This window comes from Anarrhichthys ocellatus, unplaced genomic scaffold, assembly GCF_004355925.1.
Source record: "Anarrhichthys ocellatus isolate YVR2014 unplaced genomic scaffold, GSC_Weel_1.0 scaffold33, whole genome shotgun sequence".
NCBI lineage: Eukaryota > Metazoa > Chordata > Actinopteri > Perciformes > Anarhichadidae > Anarrhichthys > Anarrhichthys ocellatus.
Window position 1 is genome coordinate 3,822,642 of NW_022280063.1, and position 15,015 is coordinate 3,837,656.

Consider the following 15,015-nt stretch of genomic DNA (forward strand, 5'->3'; position numbering starts at 1 on the left):
GGGGGGGGGGGGGGGGGGGGGGGGGGGGGGGGGGGGGGGGGGATTTTTTCCTCTCAATCAGCAGCAATATTTGAAATGAGTAAATCCCCGATGCCCTGCTCCTCTCAATGTTGGGTGGGGGCGGCGGCGGTGAGGGAGGGGGTCGGAAATAATATTAAGCTCTGTCTCCGCGTGTCACTTCCCCTTCAGCAGGTTGGAGGAGCCAAATTTGAATGACTGTCACGGAGAATTAAAACAGGGTGGAGAAAATAAGTGTGTCACCACTGAAAACCAGCTGAGCAATATTGACTGATGGCCCTGGAATGGGATGTTTCCTGCTAAAATGAGATGCTACACAATATGATCAGCCTTGACAGGTGAAGACAGCTAATAGAGTTCTGTTGCAGGTTGCCATAACACGCACACGCACACACACGCACACACACACACACACACAGACGCGCACGCATAGAGAGCTTGTCACTTTTGCTGATGAGGATCCAATATCAGAGCAGGTAATTTAGCTATCCTCAGCGGCCATCATCACCCGCGCTGCCGCCATCATCGCCATTTCATCTTGGATAAATACAAAACATCGCATGCGTGTGTATCGACTGACAGGGCCAGGATTGCTGTGCGATGTCCAGAGTCGCATTTTCTTTCACATCTGTTGGAACAAGTGACATTTGTGTGAGCCCGTGCCACGTCGCCGTCCACTCTGTGTAAACAGCTCAAGACGAGGCCGCACCATTTCGAAAGACGGCCCACGTCTTTACGCTACAGGAGTCTTCATTTTCTAATCAAACGCTAGTTCTTGGTTTGCCAGTTGACATCACCAATTTGCTCTAATTTCACAGCGCTTATATCTGCATTATGTTGATGCTAATCACAGTTAGTGGGGTTTTTGTTGTGCCAGGACACTTGAATGACGATCCTGGAGTCGCTTGTCTGTTCCGTCCAATGCGTCCTTCTAGACAATAAAGAAAGTCCTTGTCCCGGAGTTTAAGGTCAAACAGTAAACGGGTCTTTGATACGCCCAAGGAAAATTTCAATCAGAGCCCTTTGTAATAACATTCATTGTACTATTTTCCTCTCTCTCTCTCTCTCTCTCTCTGTCCCCTCTCACTCTCTCTACAGTATAATTCCCCTGGTTTTGCGTCTATAAATATGGACAGGGAAGATGTATAATTTCTAATGAGAAAATATATCCCTTTGGATTGAAAAGCAGGGGCTGGTCCACGAGCTGCTGTTTGTTAGGAGGAGAGATGATACCTCAGGCTGTTTTGGCAGAGAGAGGAGGAGGTGCTGGTAGGTGGTGGTAAGAAGAGTCTGGCTAGGTCATTGCACATTTACAAATTAGCATTTCAATCATGCAGGTACATGCCCAGCCGAGCAGAAAATATACATGTTTTTCTAATACAAGGCGCAATAAGATAAACAAAACACTGGCCGTGTCAGTGGAATTAGCATTTCAAAGCTAACTGTCACTGTGTATTCTGCACGTTGCTTTTTTTGGGATTCATAACTAAAAACAAGACCCTTCTTCCACTCTCCACTTCCGTTCACTTTTAACTCACAAACTCGTAGCGTTGTGTAATAACGGCTATTAGGAGATGAATACAAGATCTGGATTGTGGTGTTTATTTGGTTGATGTGATGTGACGTAGGAATAACTTGCATGCTCTCTATGATGGGCATTCTAATAAGCCTGGGCAAACACCCTTTGTCTCCCTTCTCCTGTTTTCTCTCTGTCTCTGGGGCATTCATATTAAAAAGGACTAAGCTTCAGAAACGCAGAGCTTGTGCAGTTGCTCAGTCCGCTCCCTGCCTTACCTGCGACTGTCGGCATCGCAGTGTGTAAATGAGAATCTCCACACACGCCCCTGTTTGACCCTCCGCGTTATATCTTCATGTTCTTGACTATTTTTAGAGTTCTTGTTTATTATACAGCGCTGTTTCAGATGAAATGCATGCATGCATGCATATTTATTCCTGGTAGGTCTGCCTCTTTGTGTGTGTGTGTGTGGTGGGGATCCAATAGGCTTGTGACATACACACATATATATATATATATATATATATACTCCTCTTCTTCTTCCTTCTGTCTTTTGGGTACAATTTCCAGCTCCCTCCTGTAGGACCTATTTTCTGTGACAAAAAACGGAGGTGTTTATATACTCCGTTTTACATACAGAGCGCACAGCTCTGGCGCAGCGCCAGCGCTCTCCAGGCACCTCGGCGCTCGGTCCCTGTGTGGCACAGCCACTGAAGACTCGGTGACAAATGGCAATTATATTTGTGTGTTCTTCATGAATCCATCAAACACTGGCCTTTTAAAAATGCTCCCCAGATATTTGAGGCTGTCAGCTACTAGTAGCTGGGACCAAATTGGGATGCTGCTTAGACAGTCAAGAACCACTCACCCCCTAGTTTCCCCTGTGATGTGTGTGACAGTGTGTGTAGGGGAATACCATGTTTTATTCAACTACAAATGTACACTCTCAACAGTTGTTGATGTGCTAGAAATTGGGCGGTTACAAGTCCAATTTGATGTGTGTGTGCGTGTGTGTGTGTCCACTTCCTCCTCCAGAACATGGTGTTTTAATGCAACCAGTCAGGTTGCGTGCTGTCGGTTATCTCAGGACACCTACCTATCTCGACGAGCTTGTGGCAAATGCACAACTGCGTATGATTTTTTTTAAAAGTCGCTGGGAGTTGTTCATATCAAATTTTGATGCCGTTTGTGGTTCCTGTTGTGTTATGCAGTCGGGACAATGCAGCAGTAGTGTCTGCGTTGCTCCTTGAACATTTATCAACATATTTGACATGTCCAATTTTGCCCAAATGATGGCTGTTCGATCTTCTTCCAAGTGGACTTGATGAATTTTCCTGAATCTCTATTGTCTGTAGGTTTACAGTACACAACAGCCAAGTGCTAATTAACATATGCTGCACACCTTTTTTTCTCTCACTGCACTGCAGGTACAGTGAAAGTTTCTGATGCGCCAACTCACCAACGTAGCACAAATCCAACAGGATTTCCTGTACTTCTGCCTTCTCTCATTACGTCTTCATTTGTCTCACGGTGACTGTACAAGTCTGTCATTGCCATCTTTTTGACAGTATCGTCATTATCATGATCAATGATTATGAATATTACTCCATTGTGTCCATTCATCTCAGTCACAGGCGCTCATCAGGATAAAAATAAAGACCTGCCTGTGTTAAGGCTATCCAGGAACGTGCCACTGAGGCACACTTCTCTGCAGACTTTGAACCACTTTTTAGGGCTTTGCAGTGTGTCAGTAACCTGAGTCGCCGCTTATGTACTCTGGTTTTTAATGTGGTGGTTTCTTAATAACTATTTATACTTTGGTAAATTGAAAGCTTGACTTCCTCAAAAGGAAAGGTAATTATGCCTCCTAGTCTACTTTGGCCTTTTTGTGCATGAACGTGTGTTTATGTGGGTTTGAGTTTAGCCAAAATGGGAAAAACTACTGTGTTATTATGCGAGGTACTATGGGTGATTGATTTGTTAAGTCATCCTCTAGGCAGGAGGTTTGCTGTTGTGTTGACGTGATACTCCAGAAACGGGTGAATTATTATTGCTGTGCCTCTTTAGCTGTGATTTGTGCTGTTTGTGTCTGTGTGTGGTTAATCATTAGCTATAGAGAGGGATTCCCCCCCTTCAGTTCCAGTAATGTCAGCGAGTGCGTTTCTGTGTTTACACATTGAAATATGTGGCTACATCTGACGGATGAAATTCCGCGAGAAAACGGCAGCAGTGTGATTTAGAAGAGTCAGCTTTCTGATTTTCATTTCGGGATTCTGCCAATTTGAAAACGTGACAAACCTTTGCGTCAGTGGAATCTAGCTGAATTGATCGAAGTTGCGGCTAAGTTTGTTTCTCGAAATGGGGTCACAGCTTGCTGAATAGCTAACTTTTGTTTTGTGATTCTTGATAAGAGAGCGAGCTGACTCAAGAAAAAACTAAAATGGTACAACTGGTTTGTGCACCCTGAAGTAGCAGAACCAGATTACTATAATGTGATTACACCGGATCCATTTGAAAGTAAGCATCTTTGGCCAACCCAAGTAAGGCCCACTGTGTTGATATGTAGAAAACCCTACTGTGTGTGTGTGTGCGCTCCTAGCTTCCTATATATCAACGGTTTGCCAAGCATTAAAGTAAAAGCCTGGTGGAAAAAAAATTGCATGTATTAAAAAGGGGCGAAAAACGTGGCAAGCTGTCAGAGGTAAAACTGAAGAACGACAACAGATGTAGCATACTCCGCGTCTCCTTGTTAGCGAGCTTTAGTCTCGCCCCACATTGTCATGGGCAGACTGCAAGGCGTTTGTCTTTTGGAGAAGAAAAATCCATCAACCTGGTCTTAAACCACTGCATAATGAATTCTATCGTGCGCTACCCAGTTGTCTAATTCAAATTGCATGGAATCCTGATCCCTAAAGTCTATATTTGTTTATCGAGGCAGCATGGAGAAGCCTGAATGCGGAGAAGGCGAAAACTCAGTGTGTGTATTTAATTGCTTTGTTTTACATCCACATCCGCGTCCGGCCTCTCCCAGGGTGATGTGTTGTTAAAAAGGCGTGAGGCCCGATTCCCACACTCTCTCTCTCTCTCCCTCTTGTTAACCGTAATTGCACTTGTTGGTGAGCTGACAGAAAGAAAACAGAGATGGAAAGAAATTACCAGCATCGTATTAACTTCACTGTCGGTTTGCCTCCCCTTTGGAAAATGTGTTGATTTTTTTGTTTTTGTTTTGGACAGCCGCAAAGCACTTAAACTAGATTCAGCTCGTGCTCCACTGCTGTGGAGTAAGGTGGTGAAGATACCATACATTCAATGTATGTACAGAAAGTATAGAATAGGAAAAGAAAAGCTGAATACGTATACGGTTCACACAGACAGACTTTAAAAAGAGATGAATAATTCACAAAATCTCAAGTGAACCGTGCACTTGCGGCGCGTGCACATGCACAGCGGCTCTGAAATGGAGGGAAGGTAATGTAGGAGTAACTCCCAGTAGAGCTGAATGTGCAGGTGTTCCTCTCAGTAAAATGCCACCTCCTTTGCTCACTCACATCCTTCGCCTTCTTTCTTATCAGACAGGTCGCTGTCTCCTGACTTTCTGTTGCTGTCACACAGACACTTAGAAAGGCCATCTCTGAGCTTTTCAGAGGAAAGGAGATCATTACTGTTGCAGACAGCAGCTTTTTTTTTTTTTTGTATATGCACAGTATCACAGGCTCTTGTTCTCTTTTTTTTTTACCGCATTAATCTCCCTTCCCCGCACACTGTCGTAACTCACCTGGGTACCGCTCCCACAAATGTCTTGTCTGCCTGCAGCGGTGGCTTTTCGTGAACCTGTCACATATGAGGTTCCTATATCTCTCCGCTCCTTTCTGTCATTCCGGGTTGAAATGTTTGCCATGTGATCGATATGATCGTGTTAGGGAAACGTTGGCAAGATTTGCTGAGAATTATTTAGGTGCGTCTCCATGTTCTGTTTGAAAGAGCTGAACATCACAGGTGCAGAGAGTGCAGACAAAGTTCTCTTCAGTTAAAATAAAGTAAAGGGGTTATCACGCTCGTACTCCCATACGGGTACAAGGAATCCACAACTCTTTAGTTTTCCATAAAAATAGACATTATATTTAGTAAGTTATTAAAGTAAACCGCTAGTTCCTTTTGATGCTTGTGTATTTTAGTGTTTTGTCCTCCACATTTGCATCAAAAAGCATGAATAAACAAGCAGTCTTCTGCTTTGTTTCTATATTCAGTTATATTAGATTGTCTTGTATTAAGACCCTGAGCTTGCAGATGTTCAGTAGTCAGCTGGAACATGCAAGAAATTGAATCATTTAACTGTCCTTGAATACTGCAACTAGACAACCAGCTCTTTACTAAACATGAGTAAACATGATTTTCTTTTCTTCACGTCTCCAGCTCAACCCCAGTCTCAGACGGTGCCCTCGGAGCCAGCAGAGGGAGACGCTGGCAAGGACCAAAATGTCTTTCGCCACAACAGCACTGGCACGCCCGCGCTGAGTAACGGCAACGGCATCCACCCTGGCATCGGCAGGGCCAGGTCCACGCGTACATGCTCCTGCGGTGGCAACATCAGTGCGGGCGCCGCCACGGGTGGATCCGGCCCTGGCACGAGATCAGCGGCGGCCTTGACGACGACGACGGAGCAGCCCAGGAAGCAGCCGTCCATGCCTGTGTCGCAGAGGGTGCAGACGAAATTGAGGTCCAGCTTGTCAGTCAACAGTGACGGCAGCAGACACAGTAAAGGCAGTTCCACGGGGTCTCAGAAACCTCCTTTACCAGAGGGTGAGTGTCCACACAAAGGGCAACGACAACGCAGAGGAAAAGAGAGCACAGACGCATTGATACTATCCTTTCAAACACTTATTTGCTTGCTTGCTTCAATTTCTGCATCACATCTTCTGTTGGTTAAACATCCATTTCATCGGCCGCAGGGATGTCTCAAGAATCGAGTGCTCCAGTCATAAATACACCAACATTCATTTGTAAGAGTGGCTTTTAACAATGTAATGGGATGCGAAACAGATGTAATCCTGGTCAGTCATGAGCCACAGAACAGCGCCTCAACCATTGTTAATAAATACAACGCATTCCAACAAAGTAATCCATCAAATCAGCTTCAGGATATTCTCTTAGCTACTGATTGAGTGAAAATAAATGGTTTATTAATAACCGCCGATGCAAAAGTAGCAGACAGACGTAAAGCATGTCGTAAACACAGACTTTCAGGAAGTGAAAAGGTTCTCAGCTCGATGTTTTTATGGTTAGTTTGATGCTCGGGTACAGATTTATTTCTCAATTACTTTGATTCTGATGTTCAGTTGGATTTCAGCTTTTCCTGCTCAAAGCTATTGTTATGATTTCAGCTTTTTAAAATGTATTTATCGGTCAGCCTCCAATTACTTTTGTTCAAATTGCGCACCTGATACATCGGCGTTTAAAAATACACAATTGCACTCCATTAAAACACATAAAACTATTGATGATTTATCATGAAATATAACTTACAAAAATACAGCAAGCTTTTAGTCTTTTAAAATTCTGTACTGTGCAGTTGTATATGTACAAAAATCTAAATATCATGTCAGGCAAAAACCTTATGAAGTCATCGCTACCTGCTGTCGCACAGTGAAATGATATACCATCAAACCAACACCATCACAGTGATTTCTCTGTTGAAGGGGCTATTCTTTGTTGGAGGCTCTGCTGAAATAAGATATAGATAATAAATCCTTACCTTCTCTCACCTTTTAATGATGCGCGGTGCATGACCTCTCATATTTATCACTCCCGTCAAGCAAATGACATCTTATCCCGCTCCTGTTGCTTTTATTTTCTTTAACAACAAGTCAGAGGGTCCGTTTGCCATGCAGGGAAGCCGTCACTTTGTCAGGTGCAAGGCCGAGGTGAGTCCAGTAATGAAGGCGGTTGGCTGGTCCTTTTCCATAGGGGAGATAGGTGTGACCGTCTAACGAGGCCTGAGAGCACAGGGTGCCTATTAAAAGTCGTGACCAGCCTTCTCCGGGCCCCTCACGGCCCCTCACACCTCTCTGGGCCCTTTCTGGCTTCTCCCTCCATCCCGTCAGCACCACCCTGGCCCTCATTAACGTCGCATCCCTCCTCCACCTATTGTACTCTGCTGCTGCGCGTGTGTTTGTGGACATGCATGTGTTCCCTCTGTGTTCTGAAGCATAGACAGAATGAGGGTTTAGGCATGTTTCTTTAAAGCAGAGGGGCAAGTCCTCTCTATTCATCTAACCCAAGAACCTTTGCTGTTTTGCCTTTTTATGGGCTTCTACTCCAAGGTGAAGATGGAAAATAATGTGATGTTATGCGTTATTAAAGGATCCACAATGGTCAGGTTGAGAATACAAGTTTAATTGAAGGAGAAAAGTGGGCAGTCAGATCTTTATTTGATGATGCCTGACTTGAAATATGCAACAGATCAACTTGCGGGCGAACCAAACAAGAAGGCACACATCCATAACAGTAAAGGTGGGATGCATCCACCAGAGAGATTCCTGACGTTCCAGTCATGTTTTCAACATCTTAATTGGTAAAGAACAGAAGAGAAAAGGGTTCAAAAAAATAAATCTGGCAACAGCAGCTCAACAAGTCAGTCTCATTATGGCTCTTGTGTTGCTTATTTGCAGATGAGAGCTCTCAGAATCAATATGTTCTCTCTCGACTATTTATTTCCCCCCGGAAAACAGCCAAGCTGTGGTGTTTGAATGTTTACATGGATTAACATAATCTGTTTGCCTGTGAAATTAGCCTCCTAAACAGCCCCCTGAACACAGGAAATAAAAAGGCGTAAGCTAGCAGGAGCTAGCTCTGGGGATTCTGCTGCTCTCTGTGTTTCTTGGCACACGCCGTTGGCACCGTAGCCAATCGTGCGATAACGCCACAGCTTCTGAGGAGTCATTTAACACGCTGCTTTTGTTCAGCAGGGTGGGTTGCCTCAACTCTTGTCATCCAGTTTGTGTTTTTGTTAATTGTGTGGAATCAGTTAAGGCCTCCAAGCTGCTCATTTAGAGATATAGGGCCAAGGCCGCGAGCGTAGTCCCCTTGATGTCTGTGTGTGTGTGTGTTGTGTAAGCACTAGTCCTCTAGCTTCGCCTTTTCCCCTCAGTCATGCATTATAAACAGGCTTGCTTTAAAGTGTATGTTGTGGACCTCCTCTATCCAGCCCACATCCTCTGTCCTCTTTACCCGTGTGCGCCCTATGTGCATTTCCATGGCCACCAAGGCTTTGTCTGATCTCTCTCTCTCTCTCTCTCTCTCTCTCTCTCTCTCTCCCCATCTTTGTCCGTCTGTCCATCTAGCCCTCTCTCTCCCTCTTTGTAAGTTTGAATGTTTTGCACAGCTTGCCGCTCTGAGGCCCATCCAGCTTGTTTTTTGTCATGCCGCTCCCTTTTTCGTTTTTTTTTTTTGATGTGAGCTTTCCAGATGTCTCGAACTATTTCCTCAGAGGCGCCGGACGCTGTTTTTCGGCCCCTGCAAACTCTGGGCTTCATCGCCGCTCACTGACATTAAACAGGAGCGGTGTCAGTGCGTGCTGTTCCGTCTGTCTGTTGGTTGGTTTCACCCAGTGTCTCTGTCTCCCTGTCCGTCTGTCTTTCTCTGTTTTCGGGGAGATGTGCCTCGCGTCCAGCTCTCTTGTGTACAGTATAAGACCCCCCCCCTTCCTCTTTCCCCTCCTTCTTACTCGCCTCTCTAAGATCCAGACTAATCGCTGGTGTTGAATTATACATCCAAGTGAATAGCTGAGATGGCCGGCCGCTGCTTAATGCCTATGTGCTGTGTTTATACTGTATTCACAGGCTGTTACATTCTCAAGGCTGCCATGGCTATACCCTCTGGGTCCTTCAAAGTTTGTTAGGCTGAACTTTGAGGTTTTCTTCATGGAGCTTTGGCCCGGGCAGCGTTTATTTGTTCTCAGTGGCATTCTGTAACACTCAGATGGCAGAACACTGCAGCGGATGCCAGTATAGGAGGCAGTATCAGTTTTGTTATTGCCACCATGAAACAAATCCACGATCTGCCCGGAAGCGATCTACTTGCATGTCCGCACCAGATGTTCGGAAGTGATTTTATCCTCATGCATCTTCCATCACTGCCAGTGTTATGGCCTCAGATAAGGATAATAAGATGCATTCAAACTTCAGGCACCCTTACACACACACACACACACACACACACACACACGCACGTACGCACGTACGCACTTGCTCGTTTCATGTTCCCTTCGCTATCTTGTTTGTATCACAGGCAGCTAGTGCTTCTGGTCAGCTCCGCAGCCCTGAGCGCCGCAAAAAATAGAGTAAAAAAAAGAAAAATTCCCCTCTACTTTGATTAATCAAACATGAGCATCCAGCGGTCCTCAGCTTGCCTTCCCATGCCGTCCTCCACACTCTCCTCCTTTCGCTCTCCCTCTAACCCAATCAGTAACAGCCTCTTCTGACAGCTCTAGATGGGCTGATGAAAGTTATGCAAATGTGCCCTGTTTGTAATGCTATTTTTCTGCATCCATCCACATCATGTCTTTTTAACACTCCAAAGCAGTGGCACTGCACTGGCCCCTGGTTCAAAAAAAGGAAGACAGCTGCAAGGAGTATATGCCAGGCACTTACCGAATGATTTACTGACTTAGATCCAACTGCAGAAGTTCTGGTGTGCAGTATGGCAACATCAATTGTGATGTAATCTGTGGGCTACGCATACACAATCCTTGTTCTCTATTTAATCTCACCTTGTGTGTTATGTCTCACATTTCACTTAAAGAGTTTTATTACAATTAAAAAAAATAACTGATGAATTCAGATTGAGTTCCTTTCTTGGAAAATGAAAATAGGTAAATTGATTTGATTACAATACTGCACATAACTATATTGAAGAGAAATAACATCTTTTTTTTTTTTTTTTTCCGACTGAAAGAACTCTGGAAGTAAACTCTTTGGCTCTGCATCCTGCACTGGCATTACTAAATACACTGTGTCACTGGAAGCAAAACATTTCATTTGTTCTTTTTCATTACCTATTCAAGACAGAAGCATTTTAATGAAACTAATTCAGCCGTTCAGAAACAGATTTGCGATGGTTAATGGGCATATTGGTAATTTAAAGGGGAACCCTTTATTGCTGCTCAACAACAAGCTGAAACTTGCCACCAGCGATTTAAAGATGGTCTCTGCAAGGAGGTTAAATGTTAATCAGAGGGTGTGAGCATTGCCCGCATTAATCCACCTATTTACCAGGAGGGACTCTTGGACTTCAGTAATCATCCTTGTGTGATCAACCGAGCCGTTTGCATGATAATGACACAATTATTTAACAGTCCGTTAATCAAAACTGCAGGGAAGGAATTAATTTCTTTGAATTTCTCTTATTTCTTTCAGCCCCCCCCCCTCTGCCGCCTAGTTAGTCCTCACCCTTTTACTGCATACACCTACTCCGTTCCACCTGTCAGCCTGCCGAGCTTGCAACTCCTCATTCAGTCTCTCCGCTCAGCGCTGCGTACTGAGAGCTTACATTTTGATTTACTACTGATGCATGTTCTAATTTGGCATATCTGTGTGTTTCCTGTTTTATTAATTTATTTTATTCATGTGTTTATTGTACTTTACAACTCGTCACTCTGGCTGATTTGACGTTGACACAGACTGCTGCGTCCACTGCATCTTGGCCTGCCTGTTCTGCGAGTTCCTGACACTTTGCAACATGGTGGCCACGCAGGCCTCATGCGGCGCGTGCACGTCGGAGGCCTGCTGCTGCTGCTGCTGCGCCGACGACCTGGGCGACGACTGCAACAGCCCCTGTGACATGGGCTGTGGCATCATGGACGCCTGCTGCGAGTCTTCAGATTGCCTGGAGTTCTGTATGGAGTGCTGCGGCATCTGCTTCCCCACATAGAGAGGCCTGCGCTGGTGTCTCTGCGGGGATAACTGGACCCAGAACGGCAAAATGGAGGGAAACTGCTGCTGCTGTCACTTTGAATTCAGCAACAGACAGAGGGGATTTGTGTGTGTGTGTGTGATGGTTGACATATATGTTTGTGAATGTCCTTTTTTTAATGTGTGATGACTGTTCAGTGTGTGTGCAGGAGAAGGTGTGGCTGAGTAAAGCATGGTTTGAAAGATGTATTTTGACACTGGGCTTCTCCATCAAAAACAGCTCAGCAGGAGCTCGAAGTAACTCCAGATATATGAACATGACGGTTACATCGTCAGTGTGTAGTAAGTTGTTTCTTCTAACGGCACAATGAGTAGGATTTGTAGGTTGCACTTTGTCATCACAACAAAAAAAGTGTTGCCTCAGCGAGGGTTCCGGTGGTCCCCAAGTGGGTGAAAAACCAACGGCAGATAAACTTTTGTTTTGCCTTGCTATACATGCGTTTTTTTTCAGGGATAAATCCGCCATTTCCTTACCTTCTTTCTTGGCTGCATGCGTGCGAACTGACACCCGGTCACTACGTTTTTACGAGGGTTGACGCCCCAAACACAGCAAAATAAGGCAGAGGGCAGGGTCTCTGCAGATACAGACACTACCAACACACGTCTAGATGGTCATAAGTGATGATTGAGAGGGATTACTTTTGTATGAGTCTATACATTTTTTTTTTTTAAGGAAATCCTGCTTGTTGTGCTTTTTAAAGCTACTAAAAGGAACTGGAACTGATTTTGACGGTCCCTGTGGACTAAAGTCATAGCGTTTTCTAGCTCTATAGCTCTTATTTTATTGCAGTAAGATCTGATAGTCTGCGGTAGCGAAGCCAGATCTTGAGTCTGTCAGCGGCGGGTCGGTCGCTGACAAAGGCCCCGCTGGAGTCTGAGCTGAAGGACCTTCCGGTGATTCTGCATGATGTCATCCGATTTCATGCGGAAACGGACCCAATAACTCTATAGAAATAGACAATCTTCTCACTGATGGTCTCGTTTACTTATGTAGGTCATATAGAGGTATCAGTATTAAATTGAGACTGTTTCATACAGTCACTTTAGGTGTTCTCTCCTTTGCGTGAGACGTATTATCACAGACTGTCTTAAAGATCAGGAATGCTGTCTAATTGTATCTTATCTTTTTAGTCATTTTGATGAAAAACTAAACGATTTATTTACTCTGATTTTATTTTTCAATACATGTTTTTTTATGCTCAAAATCTGAGGTTACAGTCTTTGTACTGTACAACACTGTAAAAGGTTTATGGGACACTTCATACATTCTTAGTTGCATACTGTGGTTTTGCAACACAGACTCTCATATACAGTTATCTACTGTAGCGCTGTAGAACAGTTGAAACTGGTGAATTATCAAAGGTGAAATGCATCACAAATGCTACTTTCTAAAACCAAAAGGAACGAACGTGCCTTATTTAGGTTGTTTTTTTACTTTTCTATTTCAAGCATTCCTTTTTAATTGAAGTTGTTACAGGAAAAAAAAATGCACACAATTGCTGAAATCAATGAAAACATCTTTTATCAACACATCTCACATCTCTCCTGATTTGGCAGTGTTTGAAGCTTTGGGATTACTGGAAATACAGCGAAGATACTCAAAGAGAAATAACATCTCACAGCAGCGTAAAGATAAACAATGTGTTTCTGTCTCTCTCTACGAGTCCTACTCTAATTTTAGCCATCAACAATTAGGCTTTTGTCAGCTGCGTATGGTACTTCTTTTCTGTGATGCTGTTTCACATACATACTGTGTAAATATGTTGAACTGCACTCCGTTCACGAGGGGGTTTGATATGGAATTAAAAAACGGTGACCCTCATGCCACATAAGCGGCTTTCGGGTATCAAGCCTAGTGACTCACAATACAAAAAAAAAGGAATCATGAACTGTCATGTTGAACTGGTAAACTATGAGTTTGTGGTGAATCACCAGTCGAGTCATTTTCTTGTCTTGGAGATCCGCTTTGATGTTTAAGTGATGATACTTAACGCTGGGCCTTCATTAGCACCGCTTGCTAACCGGTTACAAAAAGATGTCCCTTCCTAACGCCAACAAAGATAATGTGCTGTCATGTACGGATCGTCTTAATGGCGCACTGTTACCGTGTCTAAGGAGGGTGGATAGGCACCTCTGCAGCACATTCTGAGCAGAAAGTAAAACCTCATGTTTATGATTAACTCACGCCAAGAGTGTCAAAAAACATTATAGATAATGTGAAGAATTCATCTAAAAAAGAGAAATGTATACATTGCTATGTGGCTACAGTAGTTGTCTGATACTATACTATGTTGTATGTTTCTCTTCTTATTCTGTGCCGGACACTTGATCTGTCTCATTTTCATCTCGATTCGTTAACTTAGAGCTCACAGCTCATTTTTCTCAGTTTTGTACATTTATCTTCAATCTCAAAGAGAAAAGTTTCGAAAAAATAAAACGTTTGTTTGTTTTGCACATGCTCTTTTAGTCAATTCATTGTTTGTGTCTGTCGTCTTCCTCATTCCGTTCCAGTTGTCAGGATGGCAAACTCTTCTCAATCCAATCGAGCAGATAAAAGACACTGTTGTCTTTGTTTTCACTTGATGCTTGAGGCTCCGTCCACTGACTGACCAAACAGTGATTTCTACGGTTCAACACTTGTGTCAGGCATGCAGGGAGTTACGGTAACATCTGGAAATATTCTAGTAATTACATCGAATAGGGATCCAGCAATTAGGCAACTATTTTCATTGTTAAATAATCCTTTTAGCTAAGCGAACTAAGCGAAAATGCCAACAGTTTCTGGTTCCAGCTTCTCTAGTCTTGCGCTTCTTTGGTATATATATGAGGATGTAATGAATATCTTTGGGTTTTGAAACAAGACATTTAAATACTGTCCTTGGGCTGCGGGAAATTATAATGGGCATTTCTCACCATTTTCTGGCGGATTATAGACCGACCGGTTAGTCGATTAGTCAAGAGAAAATAGATTGAAAATGCAGTATTGTTTTTGTTGATGGTGAATGTAATTTAACAACACTTCCATACTGGAGCTGTCGCCATTTCCCGCAACTGTATTATTTGTTTCCTAAAAAACAGTTTTGCTGCTGTAGCTGTATCTCCGTACCTGCTTGCCATTGCTAAACCTCTACTATTATTGCAGCAACTGGTTGCAGACACTGCACCCTTGAATTATATCATAATGCCAAACTTGCATCTCTCTTATGGGGAGACTTGCATGCTCTGAACGCTGGGTTGTATTTACTTATTTCTCTTGTAAGTGAGGCCGCAGAAAGTGTGAGTTTTCATGATGGCCACATCTGTAACCTCTGCACTGTCCTCCTCCTCTGCTCCTTTATCTAGTAGAGAAGGCGCTGCTCACCTGGCAGCAGCGTTGGCGCTAACATGGAAACATGGCCAACAACACTCAATGAGTTCATCAGGGAGCAGAGACCTCCTGCTGGCTATAACAGCAGTCTGACCTTCAGCCGACGCCACCCCCTGTTAACCCCTCAATTAACCTCCACGTCAGCC

At 43.9% G+C, this 15,015-nt stretch overlaps 1 protein-coding gene across 1 annotated transcript in view; it reads left to right on the top strand.

Annotated features, from left to right (window-relative positions):
- The window catches only part of mdfic (MyoD family inhibitor domain containing), a 23,642-nt gene extending 8,864 nt beyond the window's left edge, over positions 1-14,778 (top strand). The window contains exons 4-5 of the mRNA XM_031865808.1: positions 5,948-6,334; positions 11,211-14,778. Of these exons, the coding sequence (XP_031721668.1) occupies positions 5,948-6,334; positions 11,211-11,461 (638 nt within the window). The 3' untranslated portion in view covers positions 11,462-14,778. The remainder of the gene's footprint in view (positions 1-5,947; positions 6,335-11,210) is intronic.
- Positions 14,779-15,015: the final 237 nt, after the last annotated feature.